Raw genomic sequence first — 27245 nt, 5'->3', positions numbered from 1 at the left:
CAACTACCATTTTATTAGTGGACAAAAATTTAAACCCAAAATTGAACAGTTATCAAATCTGAACTTTGTATAGTAAGCAACAAGACAGCACTGTTAAAGCTCATTAACTTTCAAAACATGGTATGATGCAGGGGGTGAAAGGGGTACTGGATGTTTCCTGCACCAGTAAAGACGTTTACTTCTAGAAGAAATTTGTTACCATGTTAGACTGAAACACACTGATAAGAACTAGTGTCCAGAAGAAATCCATAATGTTATTCAATAGTGTTCACATACCATATTTAGGTACCTAAATCATCTCAGAGTAATTAGTCTTTAGATTTTAGCCAAAAGAGCCTGTACATACCTGATGACTTCCTCAATATAACAAAAAGGATGAAAACTCAATAAAAATTAGAAATAAAAAAATCTAATTTGGCCAAATGGAGAATATTAAATTAGACTGAGTGCCTTCATAGTCTGAAGGAGCTAAAAAATTTATTATATTCCTGACAGATCTTAACAAGAGTTATTCACAGAACTAAATTTTATCGTGTAGGAGAGCTGAATGTAAGACTTTACCACTTATGTCAGATAATCCACTCTGACCAAAAATTCAAATGAGCATGGTACTTATTCTGTTCTGTGTAGACAGATTTGCCGAAGTGTCACTAGTCATCTTTAACCTTTCTCATGCCATATCAGTTGTCTTCCCTGTCCATTAGTGCTAATGGTGCTGCTCTCACAAAAGCTGTTAGTTGTCATTAAGAAGTTATCAGATAACCAGGGAAAAAAGGAGGCATTTTTATTAAATCAATTTACCACACTGGGGGTAAAACACATTAAAAGGAAAAATCAAACAGGACAGATGTATGGTAATTAGGAAATACAGACAAAGATTTTATAAATGTATCAAAATAACCAATTTGAATTATTTCAGTATTGGACTTTTCCCCTTAACACTGCCACAGGGAATTCATCACCATTGTATTCTAAGGAAAGCCACATAAATTATTTGGAAAAGCAAAGAGAAAAAATCTAAAAGTATAAAGATTAATTTTAAGTGCTATTCAAAAATCCAGAAAATTTAAAAAGATTATTTCCTCTAAGGAGATTCAAGTACATATATAATTAATATAATTGTACTTAAAACTATATGGTGAGACAAAAAATAAGAAAAAAATTAATAATTAATCCTTCCACATGACAAAGTTACTACCTTGTATGATGTCCTATAAACAGCTGTCATCAGTGAGAGAAAAATACTAATGATTACTCTTTCAGAAAAAGTTATTTAACAAGCAATGTGAATATTTCAAGATTAGTATTTTCTTAAGGAGCACATACTACATGGATTTTTAAATATCTTCCATCTTCTATCTCAAAATAAATATATTACCTAGAAATTACAAAAATGGTAAGAAATTATAAGAAATTTTATTTTCTATTTCCAGTAATGACAGGCTAGGTAAATCAGGTCAGTCCTACCAATGAAAACAAGTAGGGTAACTGGGGAGAATTTTTTTTTTCAACTCTGCTTAAAGGTACTAAATATTTAACAAGATAGTAAAGAGTTACTAGATCCAAATCTAAGAGAACAAGAAAATCCAGACATGTAGGCAGGATAGTTAGGCCTAGATGTTTCTAATGATTCTAGGAGAGGATTCTCCTAAATTAGAATTTAGGATTCTAAGAGACTGAGTGGTGCTTTTGATGGACTTGTGGTACTAGGTGGTCATGTGCAAGGGGGTCTACCCGGTGACTTTCCCCCCATGTTTTTTGCTTAAGACACAAAGGAGTGTACAACAGAGATAAGAGTAAACCTGTAGTAATCGGGATCTCATAGCTATTTCAGCTAAGCTTTATTTAAATAATTTAAGTAACTCAATCCCTGAAATCTTGGCATTACAGGATCCAAGACTGATAGTGCCACAGAACTGTGGTGTTTCAAACTCAAAATTGTTTTTAAAGATTTTTTAAATAAATTCTGGCAAACAGAGAGTCATGATATCATTGGTGAGAACCAGCAAAAATAATAAACAATAAAAATACCCCCAAAAGAAGCCAGACATGGGAGATATCAGAAATAGACTTTAAAATAACCATGTTTACTACATTTAAACAGTTTGGTACTTTGAGAAAAAACTGAATTCTGGAGAATTCTAGAGAACCAGAAACTATCACTATTTACTAAAAGATTTTATCAATGCATATATGTTTGATTTTATCAAACTTTTCGTATACATAAAGATAATCATATAATTGTTCTCCTTTATTTTGTTCATGTAGCAAATTTCATTCACTGATTTTGAGTAATAAGTCAGCCTGTATTGGAATTATCCCACTGAACTGTGATATTATCATTACAATATACTGTTTAATTTTTTTCTGTTTAGGATTTTTCATATTCATGAGTAAGACTACAGTTTTCCTCTTTCATATGTTCTTGTCAAGTTTCAGTATCAAGGTGATCCTGCATCATAAATCAAGATAAGGCACTATATGACTCCTTTTTTCTATGGAAGAGTCTTTGTAATATTGCCATTGTTCACTCTTAAATGTTCGCATTCCCTGAAGAAGGTTTCTAGGTTTGAAGATCTGTAGGTGAGATTGTTCTTTTCTTAGTAAACTTTTGTATTCCCTTATACAGAAAAGTATGGGAATTATAAGTGTACATCATGATGAATTTTCACAAGTTAATATGCTAATATAATATAAATATAATACATCATGTAATAGTAACAAAGACAAAAAAACATATTTATAATTATACTATTTAATTAGAGAAGTCATTTTGATATACTTACCATGGGAAACCGGAACTGTTTTATATCTCAGAAGGCTAATTTACCCACAAAGTTTCTTATATCTAATAACTTACTAGGAGAAATTATCATTTGGGAGGTAAATGAGATGATTCTCAACTTACCAACCTTTCCTATAAAAAAAAATCCACAAAGGAAGGATCATTCCATTCCTGGCAAAATTTTGGGAAAATAACTAAATACTACTCACTAATACTAAATACCAAATTAATTTAATATTTTAAAAGAAATCTCAAAATATCCATGCTAACACAAGAGTCCACAAGTACATAAACATTGTATAAGAAAAATGTTTCTGGAGAGGAGAGGGAGTTGAGGGAAACTGGAAGGGGAGATGAACCATGAGAGACTATGGACTCTGAAAAACAACCAGAGGGTTATGAAGGGGCGGCGGGAGGGGGTGGGGTGGGGTGGGAGGTTGAGGAACCAGGTGGTGGGTAATAGGGAGGGCACGTACTGCATGGAGCACTGGGTGTGATGCCAAAACAATGAACACTGTTATGCTGTAAATAAGCAAATAAAAATAAATAAATAAATTTAAAAAAAAAAAAAAAGAAAAATGTTTCTAAAAATATTTCATGGCATGGGGCACCTGGGTGACCCAGTAAGTTAAGCGTCTGCCTTCAACTCAGGCCTTGATCCCAAGGTCCTGGGATCAAGCTCCACGTCAGGCTCCCTGCTCATTGGGAAGCCTGTCTCTCCCTCTCCCTCTGCCTCCTCCCTGCTCCTGCTTTTTCTCCCTCTCAAATAAATAAAGTCTTCAAAAAAATATTTCATATAAGTTACACACAAGATTTAAAAAAAAAAAAAAAAAGGCAGTAGGTAGGGACGCCTGGGTGGTACCGTCAGTTAAGTAACCAGACTCCGTTTTCGGGTCAGGTCATGATCTTAGGGTCATGGGATCAAGCCCCACCTTGGGCTCTGCACTCAGCATGGAGTCTGCTTGAGACTCTCTCCCACTCCTTCTGTCTTCTTCCCTCAAATAAATAAATCTTTAAAAAAAAAAGCAATGTGTAATACATGATTGGATTTAACTACCCAGTAAGTCCAAAAAGACTATCAATAGGTGACTTTAGAGGCGTCTCGGTGGCTCAATGGGTTAAGCCTCTGCCTTCGGCTCAAGTCATGATCTCGGGGTCCTGGGACTGAGCCCTGCATTGGGCTCTCTGCTCAATGAGGAGCCTGCTTCCCCTAACTCTCTGCCTACTTGTGATCTCTGTCAAATAAATAAATAAAATCTTGAAAAAAAAAAATAGGTGACTTTACAGATGGCTAACAAACACATGGAAAGATGCTCAATATCACTCAACATCTGTGAGATATAAATCAAAATTACAATGAGATACCACTTCACACCAGTCAGAATGACTAAAATTAACAACACAGGAAACAAAAGGTGTTGACAAGAATGCAGAGAAAAGGGAACCCTCTTAACACTGTTGGTGGGAATGCAAACTGGTGCAGCCACTCTGGAAAACAGTACGGAGGTTCCTCAAAAAGTTAAAAATGGAACTACCCTATGATCCAGCAACTGCACTACTAGGTATTTATCCAAATAACACAAAAATACTAGTTTGAAGGGGCACATGCACCCCAATGTTTCTAGTAGCATTACCAACAACACCCAAATTATGGAAAGAGCCCAAATGTCCATCAACTAATGAATGAATAAGGAAAATGTGGAACATATGCACAATGGAATATTACTCATCCATAAAAAAGAATAAATCTCGCTATTTGCAGTGAGGTAGATAGAAGTAGAGAGTATTATGCTAAGTGAAATAAGTCAGAGAAAGACAAATACCATACGATTCCACTCATCTTTGGAATTTAAGAAACAAAACAAATGAACATGGGGAAGAAAAAAAAAGAAGGAAAACAAGAAACAGACTCTTAACTATAAAGAACAAACTGAGGGTTACTGAAGGGGAGATGGGGAGGTGGAATAAATACATGGTGGGTATTAAGGGCACTTGTGATGAGCACTGGGTATTGTATATGGATGATAAATCCCTGAATTCTACAGCTGAAACTCATGTTGCACTGTATGTGAACTAATTGGAATTTAAATAAAAATAAGGAAGGAAGGGAAGGAGGGAGGGGAGGGAGGAAGGAAGGAAGGAAGGAAGAGAGGAAGGGGGGGAAGGAAAAGAGAGGGGAAGGAAAGAAGGAAGAAAGGAAGGAAGGAAGGACTTTTTTATGTCCATGGTTTTATTCTTCCTTCATTTTGTAAATTTATAAACAGGAGCATGAATTAGCATTAAAATCAGATAAAAGCGAGTAAACAAAAATTAAATATTAACTACTTTATTCAAGAGTTAATGCCAGAATTTTATAAAATGCTAGAACTAACAGTGAATTTCCATCCACACCAATTTCATTAGGGACCAACTGCCTACTGGAAATCGATGGTATTAAAGTATTGTCATCATCATTTCTGAGAGTTTAAATATGAAGACATGAACCTATCCCTTACAGTTCTCAATATGTGGTATAGAAAAACTGGGGAGTTCACACTTGTTCTTCTCAAAGTCTATTAAGTCTAGCCTCATTCCAACATGTCCATATTCAGCTGACAGTTAAACAGCAAAATGGCTACTACATGAAGCAAGTCACTTTCCTTTTATGTAGACACACAAACTTGTGACAGCAAAGCAGAGCTGAAAAGTTGCCCTTTATCACGTAAACTGAAAATTATTCAGGTAATAATACAATGAGCTATCCCAGTGAAAGTATACGGCACAGATAAATCCAAAAAGAATCTAATACTTGAGAATTAGATATCATTGGTATATTTTGTGGATCTATTATAAACTAACTGAATAACACTGATTACTATCTCAGATTTCTCTCCTTTGAAAAACCATCATAATTCTTGCTTACACAAAGGAGAAAATTAAGCAATTTTTATGAAGATTCTAAAATCTAAAATACACAGTGATGTAAGCATAAAGACATTCAGCATTTCCTTTCTGAGCAAAAAACATGTAATGCTTTTCTCATCAAACTTAAGAACACATTCTAAAGTCCATCATGTAAGCACTTGTGATCAATCTTGAAGTATTTTTGTATTTGTTTTACATAAAACAGTGTGACCTTTCATTCCCTTCCTGCGGTTTGCTTTAAACTGTTGTCCTTTTCTGAACAGTTGTGTTTTTTATTACATGCTGTCATTTAGATTCACTATGTCATCCCTATTATTAGAATTGTTTTGTTGTATACTTCACAATTCAAAAGGATAGTGATTATAAGAATACCTTATAATCAGCATAAAGTTTACGAGTCATCATCAAAATTAACCCTCACACTCACAGAAAGAACTCATTTGCAAACACACAGGGGGCAGCCCTGTGACATGAAAGAGTCTTTGAATGGGCCAGGGGTTTGACTCAAATTTTCTTAAGGAATAATATTCTTTATGTCAAAAAGATTCATAAATGCTCAAAGATACGAAAGGATTCAGTGTAGGTAGAATGATGCAAATCCGAGAAAAAGAACCCAGAAGTCAGTACTGAAAACATGCAAAGCTTCTTTCACAAGTGTTATTAATTAGGTAAAAAAGACTTTAATCGAGCTAAAAGACTTAAAATTTAAAATTTAAATTAGAATTTAAAATTTTAAGTTGGATGAACACAGGGACGCCTGGGTGGCTCAGTCAGTTAAGTAGCTGCCTTCAGCTTAGGTCACAATCTCAGAGTCCTGGGTTCAAGTCCTGCATTGGGCTCCTTGTTTAGTGGGGAGCCTGCTTGTCCCTCTGCCTGCTCTGCCTGCTGTTGCCCCTGCTTATGCTCTCTCCCTCTGATAAATAAATAAATAAAATCTTAAAAAAAAAAAAAGAAGCTAAAACTGGATGAACACAAACCCTATAATCATTGCAAGAGAAAATAATATATTATTTATGAACCTTAAGAGATTAAATACCTAATCATTTAGTCATCAATCCTCATGAGTGGCAAAATAATTCTAACTTACTTAAGTTTATCCCGTATTTGTGAATGAAAAGGGAAGGAGTCATTTCAATACAACTCAGCAGAGAAACCTGATAGTTACTCCACAAAATCACAGCTCCCAGGGCCTACTTGATACTCACTTTAGCAGCACTAATGACTGTGGCAGTGTAAGACTGAATGTTGTCTCCACAGGCTCCACCACGGGACTGATGACATCGAATCAGCTGGAAAAAGAGAGACAGAGAGAAGCCAGAGAGTCATTTCACTTAAACTGTTTAACTCTGCAGGCTATTAGGATAGGGCTTATTTACCGTGCAGCATGATGGTGGTGGGTGGGAATGTTTGTACAAGTGTTTCAGACAAACAGCTAAAAGCTCTGCTGAGACACTTTTCCCCCGTTTTATAATCTACTGGTGCCACTCAGGCAGTTTCATGCTCAAATACAATTTTTAATTACAAGATGAATAGTCTTTAAGAATTCATAAACTCTGAAATGGTAGTATTTAGGATCTGGCCATCTTTCCACAAATAAATTTCATAACATAATCAAAGGACTTAGACTTGACTTCCTCACATTAAATATTTAACATGCTAGCAAATTGGAAGCTCTGTCCTCTTAATTCCTACAGAAAGACTGTAAAAGATAACCAAAAAAGAAAAAAAGAGAGAGAGAGAATGATAGAGAAACAAAAGAGTATGTCATATTTCCATTTTCAATTAAGTCAGTGGAAAAGTGGTACAAATTATGCATAAAACAACTACGATACTCAGAGTAGCTATCTACTTCAGAGGGCTTCCTAGTATTACCATTAGAATGAAAAAAACATGCCTTTACTCCTGACTGACGTAAATAAATGAACCTGTCAATTTTCAAAGTGAATCACTAATTTAACATGCACAACTGTCTCATGTGCTAAGCAACACACCAGGATTAAGTTCTCCACTGCTCCTATACTTCCTAAATTTAGGTTTTCTTAAAACAAAGCAGAAAAGCACTCATTAACCAGATTTTTACATTGAAAATTTTTTAAAAATAAAATGACTGTAGTAGAATACTAGAACAGCTCCACATTGTGTTATGGATTATTTTAAAGGCCTACAGAATTCAGATAGAATCTTCCTCTTTTGAAACAAAAACAAAAAATTCTTACATAATTTAAATCATGATCAATTGATAAATATTAATACATAAGCTTTTCTGTTCTTTTATTCTAAAATCAAAATTTTGAGGGTGCCTGGGTGGCTCAGTCGGTTAGGCGCCTGCCGTTGGCTTGAGTCATGATCCTGGAGTCCCAGGATGGAGTCCCAGGATTGAGTCCCGCAAAAAACTCCCTGCTCAGTGGGGAGTCTGCTTTTCCCTCTGACCCTTCCCCCTCTGGTGCTCTCTCACTCTCTCTCCCAAATAAAAAAAAAATTAAAAATCTTAAAAAAAAGAAGAAGAAGAAGAAATCAAAATTTTCTTCATCACTGACACTGTATTAAAAAACAATTCCTCGGGGCGCCTGGGTGGCTCAGTGGGTTAAAGCCTCTGCCTTTGGCTCAGGTCATGATCCCAGGATCCTGGGATCGAGCCCCACATCGGGCTCTCTGCTCATCAGGGAGCCTGCTTCCCTTCCTCTCTCTCTTCCTGCCTCTCTGCCTACTTGTGATATCTGTCTGTCAAATAAATAAATAAAAATCTTTAAAAAAATAAAATAAATAAAATTAAAAAACAATTCCTCGAAGCAATAATAATATGTTAGAATGGAATATCTTTAAAAAAAGTCTTATACGAGATGTACAGCTGGCACATGAAATGGTTGAAAGCAGATTCCAAGGTCAGCAGTGAGGAATTTTCCAAATGACGGGTGATGGCAAATGTGGTTTCAAATAGGGGAAAACAGAGTTTAAAAGTGATTGTTTTAGGGGCGCCTGGGTGGCTCAGTGGGTTAAAGCCTCTGCCTTCAGCTCAGGTCAGGATCTCAGAGTCCTGGGATCGAGCCCCACATTGGGATCTCTGCTCAACAGGGAGCCTGCTTCCTGCTCTCTCTCTCTGCCTGCCTCTCCGCCTACTTGTGATCTCTGTCGAATAAATAGATGGAATCTTTAAAAAAAAAAAAGTGATTGTTTTAGGGACAACTGGGTGGTTCAGTCGGTTAAGTGTCTGCTTTCGGTTCAGGTCATGATGAGGGAGCCTGCTTCTCCCTGTCCCTCTGCCTGACACTCTACCTGCTTGTGCTCTCTCCTCTTGCTCTCTCTCAAGTAAATAAATTGTCTTAAAGAAAAAGATACAAACATAGTGATCCGAAGGGGCACGTGTACCCGAATGTTTATAGCAGCAATGTCTACAATAGCCAGACTATGGAAAGAACCTAGATGTCCATCAACAGATGAATGGATCAAGAAGATGTGGTATATATACACAATGGAATACTATGCAGCCATCAAAAGAAATGAAATCTTGCCATTTGCGACGACGTGGATGGAACTAGAGCGTATCATGCTTAGTGAAATAAGTCAATCGGAGAAAGACAACTATCATATGATCTCCCTGATATGAGGACATGGAGAAGCAACATGGGGGGGTAGGAGGATAGGAGAAGAATAAATGAAACAAGATGGGATTGGGAGGGAGACAAACCATAAATGACTCTTAATCTCACAAAACAAACTGGGGGTTGCTGGGGGGAGGTGGGATTGGGAGAGGGGGAGCGGGCTATGGACATTGGGGAGGGGAGGCGAACCATAAGAGACTATGGACTCTGAAAAACAACCTGAGGGTTTTGAAGGGTCAGGGGTGGGAGGTTGGGGCAACCTGAGGGTTTTGAAGGGTCAGGGGTGGAAGGTTGGGGGAACAGGTGGTGGGTAATGGGGAGAGCACGTTTTGCATGGAGCACTGGGTGTTGTGCAAAAAGAATGAATACTGTTACGCTGAAAAAATAAATAAAATGGAAAAAAAAATTTAAAAAAAAAAGAAAAAGAAAGAGAGAGAGGAAGAGATCATTTTATTTATTTATTTATTTATTTTTTAAATTTATTTGACAGACAGAAATCACAAGTAGGCAGAGAGGCAGGCAGAGAGAGAGGGGGAAGGCAGGCTCCCTGCCGAGCAGAGAGGCCGATGCGGGGCTTGATCCCAGGACCCTGAGATCATGACCTGAGCCGAAGGCAGAGGCTTTAACCCACTGAGCCACCCAGGTGCCCTGAGATCGTTTTAACTAATAAAAAGTAACCCTTTCACTCACTCACTCATTCATTTGTTCATTCATAAGTACATATTCAAAGAATTATGAAAGTTATCCCTCTGCTGCTTCCTGCTGCATGTGTAAGAAAAAACATTATCTTAAGAAATACTACCATTTTTTTCTGTTTCAGGAATAATCAGGAATAAATCTACAAAAGCAAGCAATACCATCACTTTTCCAATTCAACTAAAACTTAGCATTTCTATACAGACATAACTAAGTCAGAACTTTTTGTTTAAAACTTTAGGCTCATTAGAAATTACATTTGACATCTCAATTCATCAAAATTAAAGACAAATCAGAAATTTCTGTAGTGCAAACCTCTATAAAATAGATTAATTTCCAGGAAATATAAGTTAAAAAGGCAACATACAAAAGAGCACATGTATTATGTTATCTTTTGGAAAGAAAGGGAAATATAAATATATATAACAGTGAAATATATAAGCATGTATATAAAAAATAAATATAAAAAAATATTTTAAAAAATATTTAAGGGGCACCTGGGTGGCTCAGTCAGGTAAGCATCAGACTCTTCGTTTCAGCTCAGGTCATGATCTCAGTGTCCTGAGATTGAGCCCCACATCAGGTTCTGTTCTCAACGTGGAGTCTGCTTGTCCCTCTCCCGTTACTCCTCCCCCTTTTTCTCTCTCCCTCTCTCTGATTCTCTCATAAATAAATAAAATCTTTTAAAAATTATATATCAAATGAAAACTGTAAAAACAATGAAGGACTGCAGAAAGTGAGAAATAAAGGACAAACTAATCAAAATAATATATCAACACAGTATTTGCACATCTTAAGTTTGGGGAAGTAACAGGAATGGACATAACTGCAAGAAATCCTGAACTCTTTTTATTTGGATTGATATTTACAGTGTTGTGAGCAAGCAATTCTGCCATTACTTTTTCCATTATAGGAGTCAACAAAGAAGTAAATATGCTGATATCAGTCTCCCATGCAAAAAAGGACATATAAATGTGAGATGGAGGATGAAAGGAAAGAATCCTATGGAAATACCCATGTGTACCCTTCATTACCAAAATATGTGTGTAGGTGCATAAGTATGTGTATATAAGTATATTTGCTGATTTATATACATATAGAAGTATGTATGTAATACACAGTGTTTCCAAACTTTGTCCACTGAAAGTGTCTAAAAGCAAAAAACAGCCCCATAACAATGAGCACATCCACTGGACAAAGCTTAGTATCTAAAGCCATGGCCCATTAAAAGGAACAGGGGAATCAGAAGTAGAGGGTTCCAGGACTGACAACAGGCATATACTAAATGAAAGTTAACTTATGATAGCAAGTAAGGTAATTTTAAAAAATTTTTAAGTAAAAACTTGACGAAGGCATGTCACCATGTCACAAGAACCAGCCTGAAGGGCTCTCCTTGGTCAATTGTGGGACAATTTGAAAGCCACAATAATTAAGGACAAAAAAATTATACTATAAGAAGTACAGAACAATATTCATGTAGTATTCTAGCCAGAAATATATAACCTGAATATAATCAAGAGAAAACATTAAAAAAATCAAACTAAAAATCATTCTATTAAAAAAGGGGGGCAGGTAAGGAGTAGTGGTAGGGGGCTATATTCTTCAAAATCATCGATGCTGAAAAAGACAAAGCAAGACTGTCAACTCTTGCATATTAAAGAATCTCAGGGGACATCCCAACAAAATATAGTATCTGATCCTAGCCTGGACCCTGAACTACAAAAAAAAAGTTCTACAAATAATATGATAGGGTTAATTGATAAAACTGGAATACGGATGGTAAATAGCTAAAAGCATTTTCTCAAGATTAAATTGACTGATAAGTATTTAGGGTTAATGTGGTATATGCAACTCACTCTGAAATAATAAGAGTAAAAGGTACATGAGTGTGCTTTGTGGTATCTGTACTATATTTATTCTTATAGCTTTTCTGTAAGCTTTCCTAGTTAAAAGTAAGTCTAAAGAGAAGCCCTGAAAAACAAACCCCTTGAATACAGAACTACCCTATAACCCAGCATTTGCACTACTGGGGATTTACCCAAAGACACAATTGTAGTAATCTGAAGGGGCACCTGCATCCCAGTATTTATAGCAGCAATGTCCACAATAGCCAAACTATGGAAAGAGCCCAGATGTCCATCGACAGATGAATGGATAAAGAAGATGTAGTGTGTGTGTGTGTGTGTGTGTGTGAGGAATATTCCTCAACAAGCAAATAAATAAATAAATAAATAAATAAATAAATAAAAAAGAAATCTTGCCATTTGCAACAACATGGGTGGAAAGAGAGGGCATTATGCTAAGCGAAATAAGTCAATCAGAGAAGGACAATTATCGTATGATCTCACTTATATATGGAATTTTAGAAACAAAGCCGAGGATCATAGGGGAGGAGAGAAAAGAATGAAACAAGATGAAACCAGAGAGGAAGACAAACCGTAAGAGACTCTTAATCTCAGGAAACAAACTGAGGGTTGCTGGAGGTGAGGAGCATGGGGGGATGAGGTAATGGGGTGTTGGACATGAAGGAGGGCATGTGATGTAAGGAGCACTGGGTATTATATAAGACTGATGAATCACTGACCTCTATCTCTAAAACTAATAATATATGCTAATTTACTTAATTTAAATTTAAAAACTAATTTAAAAAAAAAGAAAAACCCAATCAGTATACATGGCCTTTTTCTTTATGACTTAATTTTATTTTTTTCTTTATTTAAAGTTTTAATTTAAATTCCAGTTAGTTAATATATAGTATAACATTAGTTTCAGATGTACAATTTAGTGATTCAACACTTAACATACAACACCTGGTGCTCATCACAAGTGCTCTCCTCAATTCTCGTCACCTATTTACCCCATCCCTTCACCCACCTCACCTCCAGTAACCATCAATTTGCTCTCTATAGTTAAGAGTCCTTTTCTTGGTTTGCCTCTCTTTTTTCTCCACTGTGCTCATTTGTTTTGTTTCTTAAATTCCACACATGAATGAAATCATATGGTATTTGTCTTTCTCTGACTTATTTTGCTTAGCATAATACTCTCTACCCCATCCACATCACCGCAAATGGTGAGATTTAGTCTTTGTTATGGCTAATATTCCATTGTGTACGTACGTATGTATATATGTATGTGTGTGTATACATATATATCTATATAGATATATATATATATCACATCTTTTTTTTAACTTTTATCTATTCATTTGACAGAAAGAGATCACAAATAGGCAGAGAAGCAGGCAGAGAGAGAGGAGGAAGCAGGCTCCCCATCGAGCAGAGAGCCCGATGAAGGGCCTGATCCCAGGACCACGACCCGAGCCAAAGGCAGAGGCCTTAACCCACTGAGCCACCCAGGCATCCCATATCACATCTTCTTTATCCATTCCTTGGTTGTTGGAATAGGACTATTTCCATAATTTGGTTATTATATAATGTTGCTATAAATATTGGGGTACATGTATCCTTCTGAATTAGTATTTTTGTATTCTTTGAGTAAATACATAGTAGTGCAATTGCTAGATTGTAAGGTAATTCTATTTTTAATTTTTAACTCCATACTGTTTGTTCCAGAGTGGCTGTACCAGTTTCATTCCCACCAGTACGGCTAGAGGTTTCCCTTTCTCCACATCCTCACCAACACCTATCATTTCTTGTGTTGCTGATTTTAGCCATTCTGATAGGTGTGAGGTGATATCGCATTGTAGTTTTGATTTGTACTCCCTAATGATCAGTGATGCTGAGCATCTTTTCATGTGTCTCTTGGCCATCTGTATGTCTTTGGAGAAATGTTCATTCATGTCTTCTGCCCATTTTAACTAGATTATTCATTTTTGGGGTGTTGAGTTGTCTGAATTCTTTATATAGTTTGGATACTGACCCTTTATCAGATATGTCATATGCAAATATCCTCCCCCATTCCATAGGTTGCCTTTTAGTTTCACTGATTGTTTCCTTCACTGTGCAGAAGTTTTTTTTTAATCTTGAGAAAATCCCAATAATTTATTTTTGCTTTTGTTTCCCTTGCCTCAGGTGACATATCTAATAAGAGGTTGCTATGGCTGATGTCAAAGAAGTTATTGCCTGTGTTCTCCTTTAGGATTTTCTTGGTTTCCTGTCTCATATTTAAGTCTTTTTTAAAAATTACTGTTAAGATATATTATTTGTTTCAGGGGTACATGTCTGTGATTCATCAGTCTTACACAATACATAGCGCTCACCACAACACATACCCTCCCCAATGTCTATTACCCAGCCACCCCACTGCACCCCAGCCACCTCAACTCCCCTACCTGTCCTCTGCTCCAGCTACCCTCAGTTTGTTTCCTGAGAGTAAGGATCTCTCATGGTTTGTTTCACTCTCTGGTTTCGTCTTGATTCCTTTTTTCCTCTCTTCCCCTATGATTCTCTGCTTTGTTTCTCAAATTCCACATATAAGTGAGATCATATGATAATTGTCTTTCTCTGACTTACTTCGCTTAGCGTAATACCCTCTCTTTCCATCCATGTAGTTGCAAATGGCAAGATTTCTTTTTTTTTGCTCGTTGAGTAATATTCCATTTATATATATATTTATATATATATTTATATATATAACTATAAATATATGTTATTTATATAAATAAATATATATTTTTATTTATTATATATATGTAATAGTCCATGTTATTTATATATATATATATCCATGTTATTTATATATATACACACACATATATGTGTGTGTGTGTGTGTGTATAGGAAACATGCATGCATATATGTATATATGTACATATAGGTATATCTAGGTATGTGTGTAATATATATATATATACACACACACTACATCTTCTTTATCCATTCATCTGTTGATGGACATCTGGGCTCTTTCCATAGTTTGCCTATTGTGGATATTGCTGCTATAAACACTGGGATGCAGGGGCCCCTTCGGATTACTACATTTGTATCTTTGGGGTAAATCTCCAGTAGTACAAAGCTGAGTTATAGGGTAACTCTATTTTCAACTTTTTGAGGAACCTCCATACTGTTTTCCAGCGTGGCTACACCAGCTTGCATTCCCATATATAGCTTCTTGCTTAAAATTTTAGTCAAAGAGCATTTTCACTGAAAGAGATTGTTACTCCAAAATTTAATTAAATTTTGCAATTCCACACTCAGCCCCAAAACCAAAACAATCAGAAACTGCTACCAAAACAATCAGAAACTTAATAAATACTAGCATTTTTGTAAATACTATGGAAAGACATTTATCTAAAAATATTTCCTTCAAAGGATGGTACAGTTATCTGATTAGCAAACTTCTTGTAAATGCCACTATACTTTCCGGTCTCTGTATGGAATGCTAGATATTAATGACACTTATCTTTACAAAGGCAAGACAAGCAAGACAACTGGCACACACCAAGGTATGCATCTATGAAGGGAGTTCCTTCTGCTAGAAAACAATATAACTATTTGCATAACACCTACAATTCTAAATGGGTAGTTTCCCACATGTGAGAATACATTTACAAGAGCCAGAAGACATTTTATGCATATTCTTCTTGGATGTCTCCAGCACTCAAGGAAACGTATTACAGATATAAATATTAGAAGATATCATTATGTCACCACTGAATTGTATGCCTCTTGTCTTTTTTGAAAATATTTTGAAAAGAGCTATTTTTATGAGATATACTAGAAATGGCATTATGACATTCAGTAAGATGCAAAATATCTGTAGCAAACAGAATTTTGGGAAAAGTATCAAGAAATTTATCTACAAAAATAACTTTCCTCAGGAGTTTCTTGATTTTGTGAATTCCAGAGATTTACATGCTCTGTGGTTTCTCCAAATAATTATTGTACTTGCCATATTCAGACTTGTGTCAAAAATTCTTCAATAAATATTATTTCCTATTATTCTTAATATATAATAATTATACAATATAGCAGGCTAAAATGAAATAAAAAACAATAATCTTCTCTGAAGTCTGTAATATTTTTTAGATTTCATTCCATATTCACATGCAGAGCACAACATGGCATAAAAAAGATTTCACTTTTTCTTTCCAAAAATTCAAATTTGTCTTTGGCTTTGAATTGGACATAAAAAAACTCTTCCATGTAATAATATAATATCTTCATTTACAATTACGACTGTAATAGATAAATTAAATTGATAAATAACTGGAAAATTCAACAAAATGTGATCACCTATGATTTAATTATTAAGACACAAATGGCTGAACCCCTGTTTAGATTTAGCTGTAGACACATAAAGTCAATTAAATTATTCTATGGCTCTGTTCCCAATCTACCAATAAAAACAAAAGTCATCCCTGCCTCCTGATTTCTAGCTCCACAGAAACTACTAAGGTAATATCACTGTTGTGCCTAAGATTAGTGGAATAAAGCTCTATCTATAAAACTAAGGTTAGAAAATTAAGGTTGAGCCCAAATACTGATCCTAAGCAACAAGGGAAATAGGATAACTACTGGGTGCCTATTTAAAATCAAAACCAAACAAAAGAAAACAAACTAGTAAGTTAAACATTCATTATTGGTTGGTGATCACCTTTGGAAAACTCTTCAACACTTGCTCCATTACAAATAATCAAAACACGAGCCATGCCTTACCTTGTTTTCTGCATAAGCAAGCCAGCGGCTCCCAAGAGCAATAGGATTCATGTTGGGCCCTGGACAAGGATAGCAGCCTGAAAAATGTGAAAAGGCAATATTGAGATATTTCTTAATAAATTTTTGTTGGTACATCATATTTTGATGCCATAAAAACAAAACAGCCAAATGATTTTATTTTTTCAAGTCTCACATAAAATCCTCATAAAACCAGTCATTATTTTAATAGCTAAGAGAAGTTCATTTTTTTCTTCTACAGTTTCCCTTTGGTTTGATGCTGTTCCAATAAGAAACAAATCTGAAGAACTGGTTATAACTTTTAGCAAAAATTGGGTATTTTATACAGTTATTCCTACAACAAGAAAGAGAAGCTAAAAGGAAACAAAGTTTATAAGTCAAGCAACAGTATTTAGAGAGGAAAGAGAAAGGATACAATTGGTTCAGAAATTTAAAGGCAAAAGATAATGAAGACATACACCTAAAAGGGAATATGATACAATAGTCGGAACAGAAAAACAGAACAAGTACTAAAGTAAGGACGAATGAAGCAAAGTAATTCACAAAGCGTGCCTCCATAGAAAGATGATGGAAAACTAATGTACACGCTCCTATATATTTACATTAGGCACTCAACTTCTTTCTTCCTGCTTTCAGTCCAGCCAATAACAAACTAGTAGGAAGGACTGTCTTGTGGTTTTCTCCTTTAAAGAATAATAAATCACGCAGTCATGACAGTGAACACCATCACTGCATGGAAACTCCAATACCATGTTCTGAACTCTACTAAACAAGGCTCAACATGATTCAGTCAAGTAAGTGATGTCTGTCATCCTAGAGGCTCTCCTCTCTGCTCCTGGCCAGGCCAACAAGGTCTTTGAGTCTAATGCCCTCATCTGTCAACTACACAAAATAATACTCCACTGTCTCACAAAACTTTAGAGGGACCACTCAAAGGCAACTGCAGAATCAAACATAAAAAGCCTAACTTAAAGAACTTCTGGCTTCTCATTCCACAAGTATCTGTTTAACATTTTTACAAATGTTTTCCTCTAAAAGGTACACTAGAGAATCAAACTGAAGTATTCTACTTTACAGTTTAGGTCCCAAGTTAGAATCTAAGTTTATACAATCATGAGACAGACAAGATTCCATAACAATAATCTTTACTTCCACTAGCAAAATAGCCAAATTACACGAATCATATGAGCATAAGAGCAAAAAAATAGCATAACCTGAAATGTAAACTGCACACCTGACAATTCCCTACCCAGCAGAAAGTCCCAGTGTAGGGGGAGGGAGGTTGGGGAACCAGATGGTGGGTAATAGGGAGGGCACGTATTGCATGAAGCACTGGGTGTGGTGCAAAAACAATGAATACTGTTACGCTGAAAAGAAATTTTTAAAAAAGTAAAAAAAAAAAAAGAAAGTCCCAGTGTATGTTACTGAGCTTAAGAGAAACAGAGTTATCAATGTATGATCATGTTTCATGCAAAAGCATATTTAATAATGAGAAAAAGAACAATAATGAACTACTTTAAGATTTACTTTAAATAATAAAAATAATTTACATGTTCTGTTAATATATTATTATTATTTTTAAATTTATTTTGTCTTTCGCCCACTTGGTTAGAATTTGTGTTCACTGCTGAATTTCCACTGTATAGAATAATACCTGAACACAGCTTAATAAATATGTTTGAACAAATTAAGAAATGCACCTAAATTAATCAAAGCATGTTTATATGACACTGGCAAAAAGTCATCTACATAAAAAAAACTTTTGAAATACTCAAATAGTGTGCTCACCTAAAAGCCAGATCTTTCATTTTAAACTATTTTTTTTTTTAAATACGCATCTTTCTTAAACATGTATTACATGTTGGGGCATCTGGGTGGCTTAGTCAGTTAAGTATCTGAGCCTTTGGCTCAGGTCATGATCTCAGGTCCTGGGATCAAGCCCCGCATCAGGCTCTCTGCTCAGTGGGGAGTCTGCTGCTTTTTCACCTTCTCCCTCTGCCCACCCCCCTGCTCCTTCTCTCTCTCTCAAATGAATAAATAAAATCTTTGAAAAACACACACACACAAACATGTATTACATGCTTTCTGATTCAAAAAGCCTGTGTGCTGCAGTGATTGTCATCCTAAAATCCTAGTGTCATGGTGTTCATGGGCATTAAAGAAGCACACACTATTACCTGGCCCCTCACAAAGTAGTTTTTTCTTTTTCTTTTTTTTGGCTTTTCTACATTTTAATTTTGTTTTTTAAGATAATACCATAGTAGAGAAATGCAACTGTTCTTTTTTTTCTTACAATATTTAATTTAAATTCAATTAGCCAACATACAGTCCATCATTAATTTTGATACAAGGTTAAAATGATTCATCAGTTGCACCTAATACCCATCACACACCATTTTCATTTGAGCTCCTTCAACCACTACCGATTTTGTGTTTTCCTTTTTAAAGAAGATAACTTCTAAAGAAGATAATGGCCCTAAGAAAAAGTACATATGTCACGTGAAATACAAGGTATGAGCTTCCTAATTTTTTACTCATCTTTTAAAAAAACTTTTATTTCAGTGTTTAAAGGGTTCTGTTGGGGATGTTTTGGGTTTTTTGGAAAACTGACCTGTAGGTAACTATGGTATTACTATATCCACTGAATGCACATTATGGACACATATTACAGACACATACAAAGGACAAAGGCACACTAAAATAGTATAAAGATAATACACTTTGACATATGTTCTACAGTATTTCACAGATTTCATTATTACACTCCCACTGAGTAACCTAATTCATATACATATTCCATAGATATTTTCAGAGCTCAAGAAATTAATATAAATATGGCCTATAGAAAACTTTCCCCTTTTAAATATATATTTTTTAATTTCCCCCTTTGAAAAAAGAACCAAATGGGGACACCTGGGTGGCTCAGTGGGTTAAGCCTCTGCCTTTGGCTCAGGTCATGATCTCAGGGTCCTGGGATCGAGCCCCACATGGGGGGGGGGGGCTCCGCTCAGCAGGGAGCCTGCTTCCCCTTCCCTCCTGCCTGCCTCTCTCTCTATCAAATAAATAAATATTTTTTTTAAAGAACCAAATGAAAAACAGAAATAAATACTTGTGAACTGCAGCATTACATTAGAGGTAGCTAATCTCCTAAACTTTAAAGTCCATATAATCAAACTCTCAATCAATTCCGATATTCATCTCATCTCAATATATCCTAGTAAGTATATCCCTCTTCTCCAAATACTAGAAGATACTAAGGAAAAACGTAGTTCACAATTCTTCATCTCACTTTCTGAGTCATTGTTTTTAGAAACTCAGTGGACCTCAAGAATTATAGTGTATTGGAATGGAAGCAAATTGTTTTTCTGCTCTCCAAAAAACATTTTACAGCTGGAATCAGCAGACCATCAGCCACTCAGCACTATCCCTACTTTACAAGCATGACTCCTTTAAAAATTAACCATTCCCTCCAGCTAAACTTTGAAAACAAGGGGGGTAAAAACCCAAATCTCTATAATACTATAACTAATACTAACATGTTTACAATGTTTGTGAAGAAAGGAAGAGAACTGGATTTTTTTTTTTAAACTGAGATTTCCAAATTTAAATAAAGGTAAGATCCAAGAAAATCACACTAAATGAAGGATCTCTCAGAAATATTTCACTAAGGCACAGGAGAGTGATGCAACTTTAGATGGGATCCTCCCTTAATGTCGGTCCCTAGTCAGGAGGTGACCTGAACCTATTTTGAAAAACAAAGGATTCAACTACTCTCTGCAACACTATGCCTAATTTTTCCTGCTGAGACAACTCAAAAGAATACAGACTTTTTTAAAAAAACAGATGTCTGCATTTATGGTCATCTGACTCTCAACAAGGGTAGCAAGACAAGTCAATGGGGAAGAATAGTCTTCTCAACAAATGATGATGGGTCAACTGCATATTCATATCCCAAAGAATATAACCCTGACTTCACACTGCATACATAAATTAACTCGAAATGAAACCGAAGACTTAAATGAAAACCAAAGACTTAAATGAAAAAGTTAAAAGTACTGCTCTCTTCCTCGGCACTGCCTGCAGAGGTGGCAGCCGTCCTCTACTTCACATCATGGCCGCCCTGATACCTGTGGGGAAGCCCAAGATTATTGAAAAGAGGACCAAGCAGTTCACTGACACCAGTCAGAACAATATGTCAAAATTAAGTTCAACTGGTGAAAATCCAGCGGCATTGACAACAGGGCGCACAGAAGATTCAGCGACCAGATCTTGATGCCCAACGATGGTAATGGGAGCAACAGGAAAACAAAGCACATACTGCCCAGTGGCTTCTGAAGTTCCTACTCCACAATGTCACGTGGAACAAACCTTACTGTGCAGAGATTGCTCACAACATCTCCTCCAAGAACTGCAAAGTCACCATGGAAAGAGCAGCCCAGCTGGCCATCAGAGTCACTAATCCCAATGCCAGGCTATGCAGCCAAAAAAATGAATAGACAGCTTATGTGCACATTGTATTTGTATTAAAAACTATAAGACTATAAAAAATGTTAAAGTATTAACTTCTTGGAACAAAACATAGTGGTAAATCTTTATACTCTGAGATTAAGGAATGCTTTCTTAGGGGGTGCCTGGGTGGCTCAGTGGGTTAAGCCTCTGCCTTCAGCTCAGGTCATGATCTCAAGGTCCTGGGATCAAGCCCCACATTGGGCTCTCTGCTCAGCAGGGAGCCTGCTTTCTTTCCCCTTCTCTCTCTACCTGCTGCTCTGCCTACTTGATCTCTCTCTGCCAAATAAATAAAATCGTAAAGAAAAAAAATGGGGGGGGGGGGGCACCTGGGTGGCTCAGTGGGTCAAGCCGCTGCCTTCGGCTCAGGTCATGATCTCAGGGTCCTGGGATCGAGCCCCATATCGGGCTCTCTGCTCCGCGGGGAGCCTGCTTCCTCCTCTCTCTCTCTGCCTGCCTCTCTGCCTACTTGTGACCTCTCTCTGTCCAATAAATAAATAAAATCTTAAAAAAAAAAATGGGGGGGGGAATGCTTTCTTAGATATGACACCAAAAGTACAAGTGATAAAAGAAAAAAACATATAAGGGCTCCTGGGTGGCTCAGTGGGTTAAGTGGCAGCCTTTTGCTCAGGTCATGATCCCAAGGTCCTGGGATTGAGCCCTGCATGGGGCTTTCTGCTCAGAGGGGAATCTACTTCTCCCTCTCCTTCTCCCTCTACTCCTCCCCACTTCTCTTTCTCTCTCAAATAAATAAAATCTTTAAAAAAAAGAAAATAAATAAATTGGACTTCATCAAAACTGAAACATTTGTACTTCAAAGAACATCACTAAGAAAGAGGAAAAACAGAATGGAGTTTTATAAAACATATGTCTGGTAACTGACTTGTATCCAAAATATAAATAAAACTATTACAACTCAAAAAAGAAAACACAAATAACTCATAAATTTAAACAAAAAAAGATATATGTTAGTGAATGAACACATAAAAAGATGCTCAATATCAATAGCCATCAAGGAAATGCAGATGAAAGGTATAATCAGATACCATTTCATGAGACATCAATAGGATGGGTATAGTCAAAGGAAGGTAGTAACAATCAATAGTGGGAATGAGGAGAAATTGGAATTTTCATGCACTGCAGGTGAGAATGTAAAATGCAGTCCCTCAGCCTGGCAGCTCTTCCCATAGTTAAGAATAGAATTACCATATAACTCAGCAATTCAACTCCTAGGTGCATAATCCAGAGAAATGAAAACAAATACTTATACCCAAGAGAATTAAAAATATAGTTGATCCTTGAACAACATGAGTTTGAACTACACAGCCCACTTACACAGGTTTTTTATAAAAGAGTATTGTAGATATATTTTCTCCTATGATTTCTTTCTCCAAATTTCTGGTAGTTGTATTTACTCATTATTTGTTTCTTTGTCCTTTAGTCTTATTAACATTTCTAGTTTTTTTTTTTTAAGATTTTGTTTATTATATTTGTCAGAGAGTGAGGAGAGAGCACAAGCAGGGGAAACAGCAGACAGAGGGAAAAGCAGGCTCCCCATTGAGCAAGGAGCCTGATGCAGGACTCGATCCCAGGATCATGACCTGAGCCAAAGGCAGACACCCAGCTGACTGAGCCACCCAGGCATCCCCCAGATATTTTTTTTAAAGAAGAACTGACAGATTATACAACATAGATGAACTATGATTATCTATGTACAGTAAAAGATACCAGTCACAAAAGACCGCATATTCTATGCAGTCCAGGAAAAAAACTATGAACACTCTCCTCAGAAAGACATAGAAGCACATAAAATATTAAATATCACTTCAGGGATTTATTTGACTATCTTACAACTGATTAATAATCCTCTTAAAATTCCATGAGCATTCTGATTTATTTTTGCTTCATTTTTCATTTACATAAATATATCATGAATTTTTTAAAGAATTATTCATTTATTTGAGAGAGAGAGACAGAACATGCGTGCATGAGGGAAGGGCAAAGGGAGAAGGAGAGAGAGAATCTCAAGCAGACTGCCCACTGAGCACAGAACCCAATGTGGGGCTTTATCTCATGACCCTGAGATCATGAACTAAGCCAAAATCAAGAGTTGGACTCTCAACTGAGCCATGCAGGCACCCCAAGCATATCATGAATTTAAGAGTATAGCCAGTGTGAGGTTCAATAGGTAGGAATTATGTGGAGAGGACAGGAAAATTACAAGTGATTTCATTGCACACACATTCATTAATTGTACAGTATGTTCCAGGTGCCTGCCCAGGCTGTGAAAACGTCAGGCAATATACAGATGGGAACCCAAAAGAATAGGAATAGATTTGACTTCAACTTTAACTGGGCTTAGACCTCACATTCACCTGCAAATCTCTCCTAATAAATGTTATAAATTGCTTTTAAACATTTTAAAATAAAAATAAAAATAATTTTGCATTTTTGAGATCCTTTAATTTCTTATCCTTGTTATTAATCACTAACATAAATGAAGAATACACATAGTTACAGTAAGAAACAGCATTGGATGGTAAGGAATAAATATTCCTCCTCGAAGTTAAAAACAGAGGTCACTGGAAAAAGTTACTTACTGCACAATCCTTTGGTCTCTCCAGAGACTTCATATCTAACTTTCAATTTAAGCACACTGGAAATGACTGCTAATGACATCTATCAGTCCTTGTCTTTTGTTTTCTTCACCATACATGGGTTTTGAATTTCCACATTAGACAGCTGCTCAAGGCCACCGTTTCTATACAGGCAAATACAAAGGTGTCTCCTTTCTCATCATATTGGCTGCGTTCCCTTTCCAGTTCTCTATCAGCTCTCTTTACCTGATCCTTCCACCCTTTGGCACAAATTCCCATGATGGTTTCTCTGATGGACACAGCTGTCTCTACTTACTTTACAGCCCCATCATTGTATTCATACATAACTGAGACACTCACAATTGTATTATACAAGAGCTTTTCAAGCTACTTTAGAAATCAAATGCCTGTACCATCAAAACAATATCCTCATTAAGTGGAGAATTTGTCATTTTATGTGCGCTCTGGCCCTAATTCTTCAAGAACTAGAAACTAACCACTGGAAAAAAACTACGTGGCACAGGCAAAGAGGCTACAACAAATGTTACTCTTGGTACGTCTAGTGCCTCTGCACCAACTTTTAAGCGCCCCAGGCAAACTGGCTTATACACGTGGGCTAGCCTAAATTCAGAGAAACACATAGAAACATGACTCGTTCCACCCGCTAAAAGTTTCAGTCTGTGTAAAGAAAGGGTAGGTGGGGGGAGATGCTGCAATTAAAGAAAAAGACGCTTCTTCCAAGTTAGGAAATGGCTCATTTGTTCCTTGATCTTAAATATCAGGTTATGTGAAATTTTGTTCAATGTGTTGATGTAAATCACTTTAGGTGAAGCTGTAACTCAGAGACAAGAAGCTAAACTCCTTCATGTAAACATTTGCCAAATATCATCAATCTTACCAAGCCTACATCACTCACATAAATCCAATCTCTAGGGTTTTCCAGTCAAGTAAAATAATATGGAACTAACAATGAGATACTTCTTAACAGAAGTACGAAATGAGGTACGTTCCCACTATGGATTGGGGTATTCACAGATGAAAGGGAAGGGTTGGGAAGAGCTGCTGTGGAATGCTACAACAGACAGTACTCGGAGCATGAGGAGACAAATCACAAATGTGTTGTTGTCGTTGCTGTTGATGCTTTTTCAACTCTGTAAACTATATATTCAAATATAATATACATCCAGAAGCACCTGAATCAACAAAATGAACATATATATACATAAGCAGTACCCAAAACAAAACAAAACAAAAAACCCCAGGACATTACAGAATCCCAAAAGCCCTCTCTCATATACCTTTCCAGCCCTCTTCTCCCAAGGCTACATACTATCCTGTCTTCTGACGACCATACTAAACATCTTCAAAAGACATCACTGGGTTCTAATACACAGTTTATTACACTTATTTCCATCTTTTATCCATAGAAATGTACTTTTATACTACCCTATTTTTCAACATTTTAAGTAATACACATTTCAGATTTAATGAAATACACACTAAATAGATGCTATGGCATCCCCAAATCATGACAGCCATTTTACAAATACTACAATGAAAGAAGAGGTGATAATCCTAATGGATCAGGAATTACTAAAAATTCACTTCTGAGGGCCTCAAGCCACTTGACCAGGACTTAGTAATAAAATGATAGGTCAGTCATAAAGCACTTGAGTGACACTCGTAAACTCCCTTCCAGATTTCTTCTTATCATGAACAATTCACGGAATACAAGAGAGCCTAATACTTTAATAATACTTATTTCAACTATTCAGTGGGTGCAGCAATGCAAAGGGAAGCATTTAGGACCACATGACAAAGATGTTCCAAAGGCGGTGTGTGGGTTAGTCAGTTAAGTAAGCGTCTGCCTTCGGCTCAGGTCATGATCCCAGGTCCTGGGATCAAGCCCCATGTTGAGCCCCACATTAGACTCCCTGCTCAGCTAGGAGTCTGCTTCTCCCTCTGCCCTTCCCCCTACTCATGTGCTCACGTGCTCTCTCTCTTTCTCTATCTCTCTCAAATAAATAAGATGTCCCAAAGAATATCAACTTAAAAAGAAAGTACAAAGGCATTAAGAAAAAGTAATAATGGGAGGAGTCAAGATGGCGGAGAAGTAGCAGCCTGAGACTACATCAGGTAGCAGGAGATCAGCTCGATAGCTTATCTAAACATTGCAAACACCTACAAATCCAACGGGAGAGCGAAGAGAAGAAGAACAGCAACTCTAGAAACAGAAAATCAACCACTTTCTGAAAGGTAGGACTGGCGGAGAAGTGAATCTAAAACGACGGGGAGATAGACGGCGGGGGGAGGGGCCGGCTCCCGGCAAGCAGCGGAGGAACGGAGCACAAAATCAGGACTTTTAAAAGTCTGTTCCACTGAGGGACATTGCTCCAGGGGCTAAACCGGGGTGAAGCCCACGCGGGGCCAGCGTGGCCCCAGGCCCCGCAGGGTCACAGAAGGATCGGGGGTGTCGGAGTGTCGGAGAGCTCGCAGGTATTAGAACGGAGAAGCCGGCTGCAGAGACAGAGCCGAGGACTGAACTCTCAGCTCGGGGTTACCTTGAACTGGTCGCGGGCTGGGTGAGCTCGGAGCGCGGCTGGAGGCTGGGGATATGGGAGTGATTGGGTGCTGTCCTCTGGGGGCGCACTGAGGAGTGGGGCCCCAGGCTCTCGGCTCCTCCGGGCCGGAGACTGGGAGGCCGCCATTTTCATTCCCGTCCTCCGGAACTCTACGGAAAGCGTTCAGGGAACAGAAGCTCCCAAAAGCGAACCCGAGCCGATTACTTAGTCCGGCCGCCGGTAAGGGCGGTGCAATCCCGCCTCGGGCAAAGACACTTGAGAGTCACTACAACAGGCCCCTCCCCCAGAAGATCAACAAAATATCCAGCCAGGACGAAGTTCATCTATCAAGGAGAAAGCAGATTCAATTCCTAAGACAGCAGAGCAATTCCAGAGGAGGAGAAAGCAAAGCACGGAACTCATGGCTTTCTCCCCATGATTCTTTAGTCTTGCGGCTACTTCAATTTTCTTTTCTTTTTTCAATTTTTTTTTCTTTTTTCTTTTTTCTTCTTCTGCTAAATTTTTTAAAACTTTTACCCTTTTCTTTTTTAACGTTTTTTGACTAGTTCATCTAAATATATATTTTTTTCTCTTTTTTATATTTTTTATTTGTTTTATTTTTTTAATTTTTTTCTTTTTTTTTTTTTTTTTTTTCAGAACCTGTTTTTATCCCCTTTCTCCCCCCCACAATTTGGGGTCTCTTCTGATTTAGTTACAGCGCATTTTTCTGGGGTCTTTGCCACCCTTTTAGTAGCTTATTTGCTCCTTCATATCCTCTTATCTGGACAAAATGACAAAGCGGAAAAAATCACCACAAACAAAAGAACAAGAGACAGTACCGAAGGCTAGGGACCTAATCAACACAGACATGGGTAATATGTCAGATCAAGAGTTCAGAATGACGATTCTGAACATTCTAGCCGGGCTCGAAAAAGGCATGGAAGATATTAGAGAAACCCTCT

At 37.0% G+C, this 27245-nt stretch overlaps 1 protein-coding gene across 7 annotated transcripts in view; it reads right to left on the bottom strand.

Annotated features, from left to right (window-relative positions):
- Nucleotides 1-27245, bottom strand: part of BCAS3 (BCAS3 microtubule associated cell migration factor) — a 611032-nt gene that overhangs the window by 426338 nt on the left and 157449 nt on the right. For all 7 annotated transcript variants that reach the window (XM_045984131.1, XM_045984134.1, XM_045984132.1 and 4 more), the window contains 2 exons: nucleotides 16602-16678; nucleotides 6895-6978 (listed from right to left, as the gene is read on the bottom strand). In XM_045984131.1, coding sequence (XP_045840087.1) covers nucleotides 6895-6978; nucleotides 16602-16678 — 161 coding nt within the window. The remainder of the gene's footprint in view (nucleotides 1-6894; nucleotides 6979-16601; nucleotides 16679-27245) is intronic.

The sequence above is a fragment of the Meles meles genome, chromosome 18 (genome assembly GCF_922984935.1).
Source record: "Meles meles chromosome 18, mMelMel3.1 paternal haplotype, whole genome shotgun sequence".
Classification (NCBI taxonomy): Eukaryota; Metazoa; Chordata; class Mammalia; order Carnivora; family Mustelidae; genus Meles; species Meles meles.
Note: the sequence above shows the minus strand (reverse complement) of the source record. Positions and strands in the feature narration are given on the sequence as shown.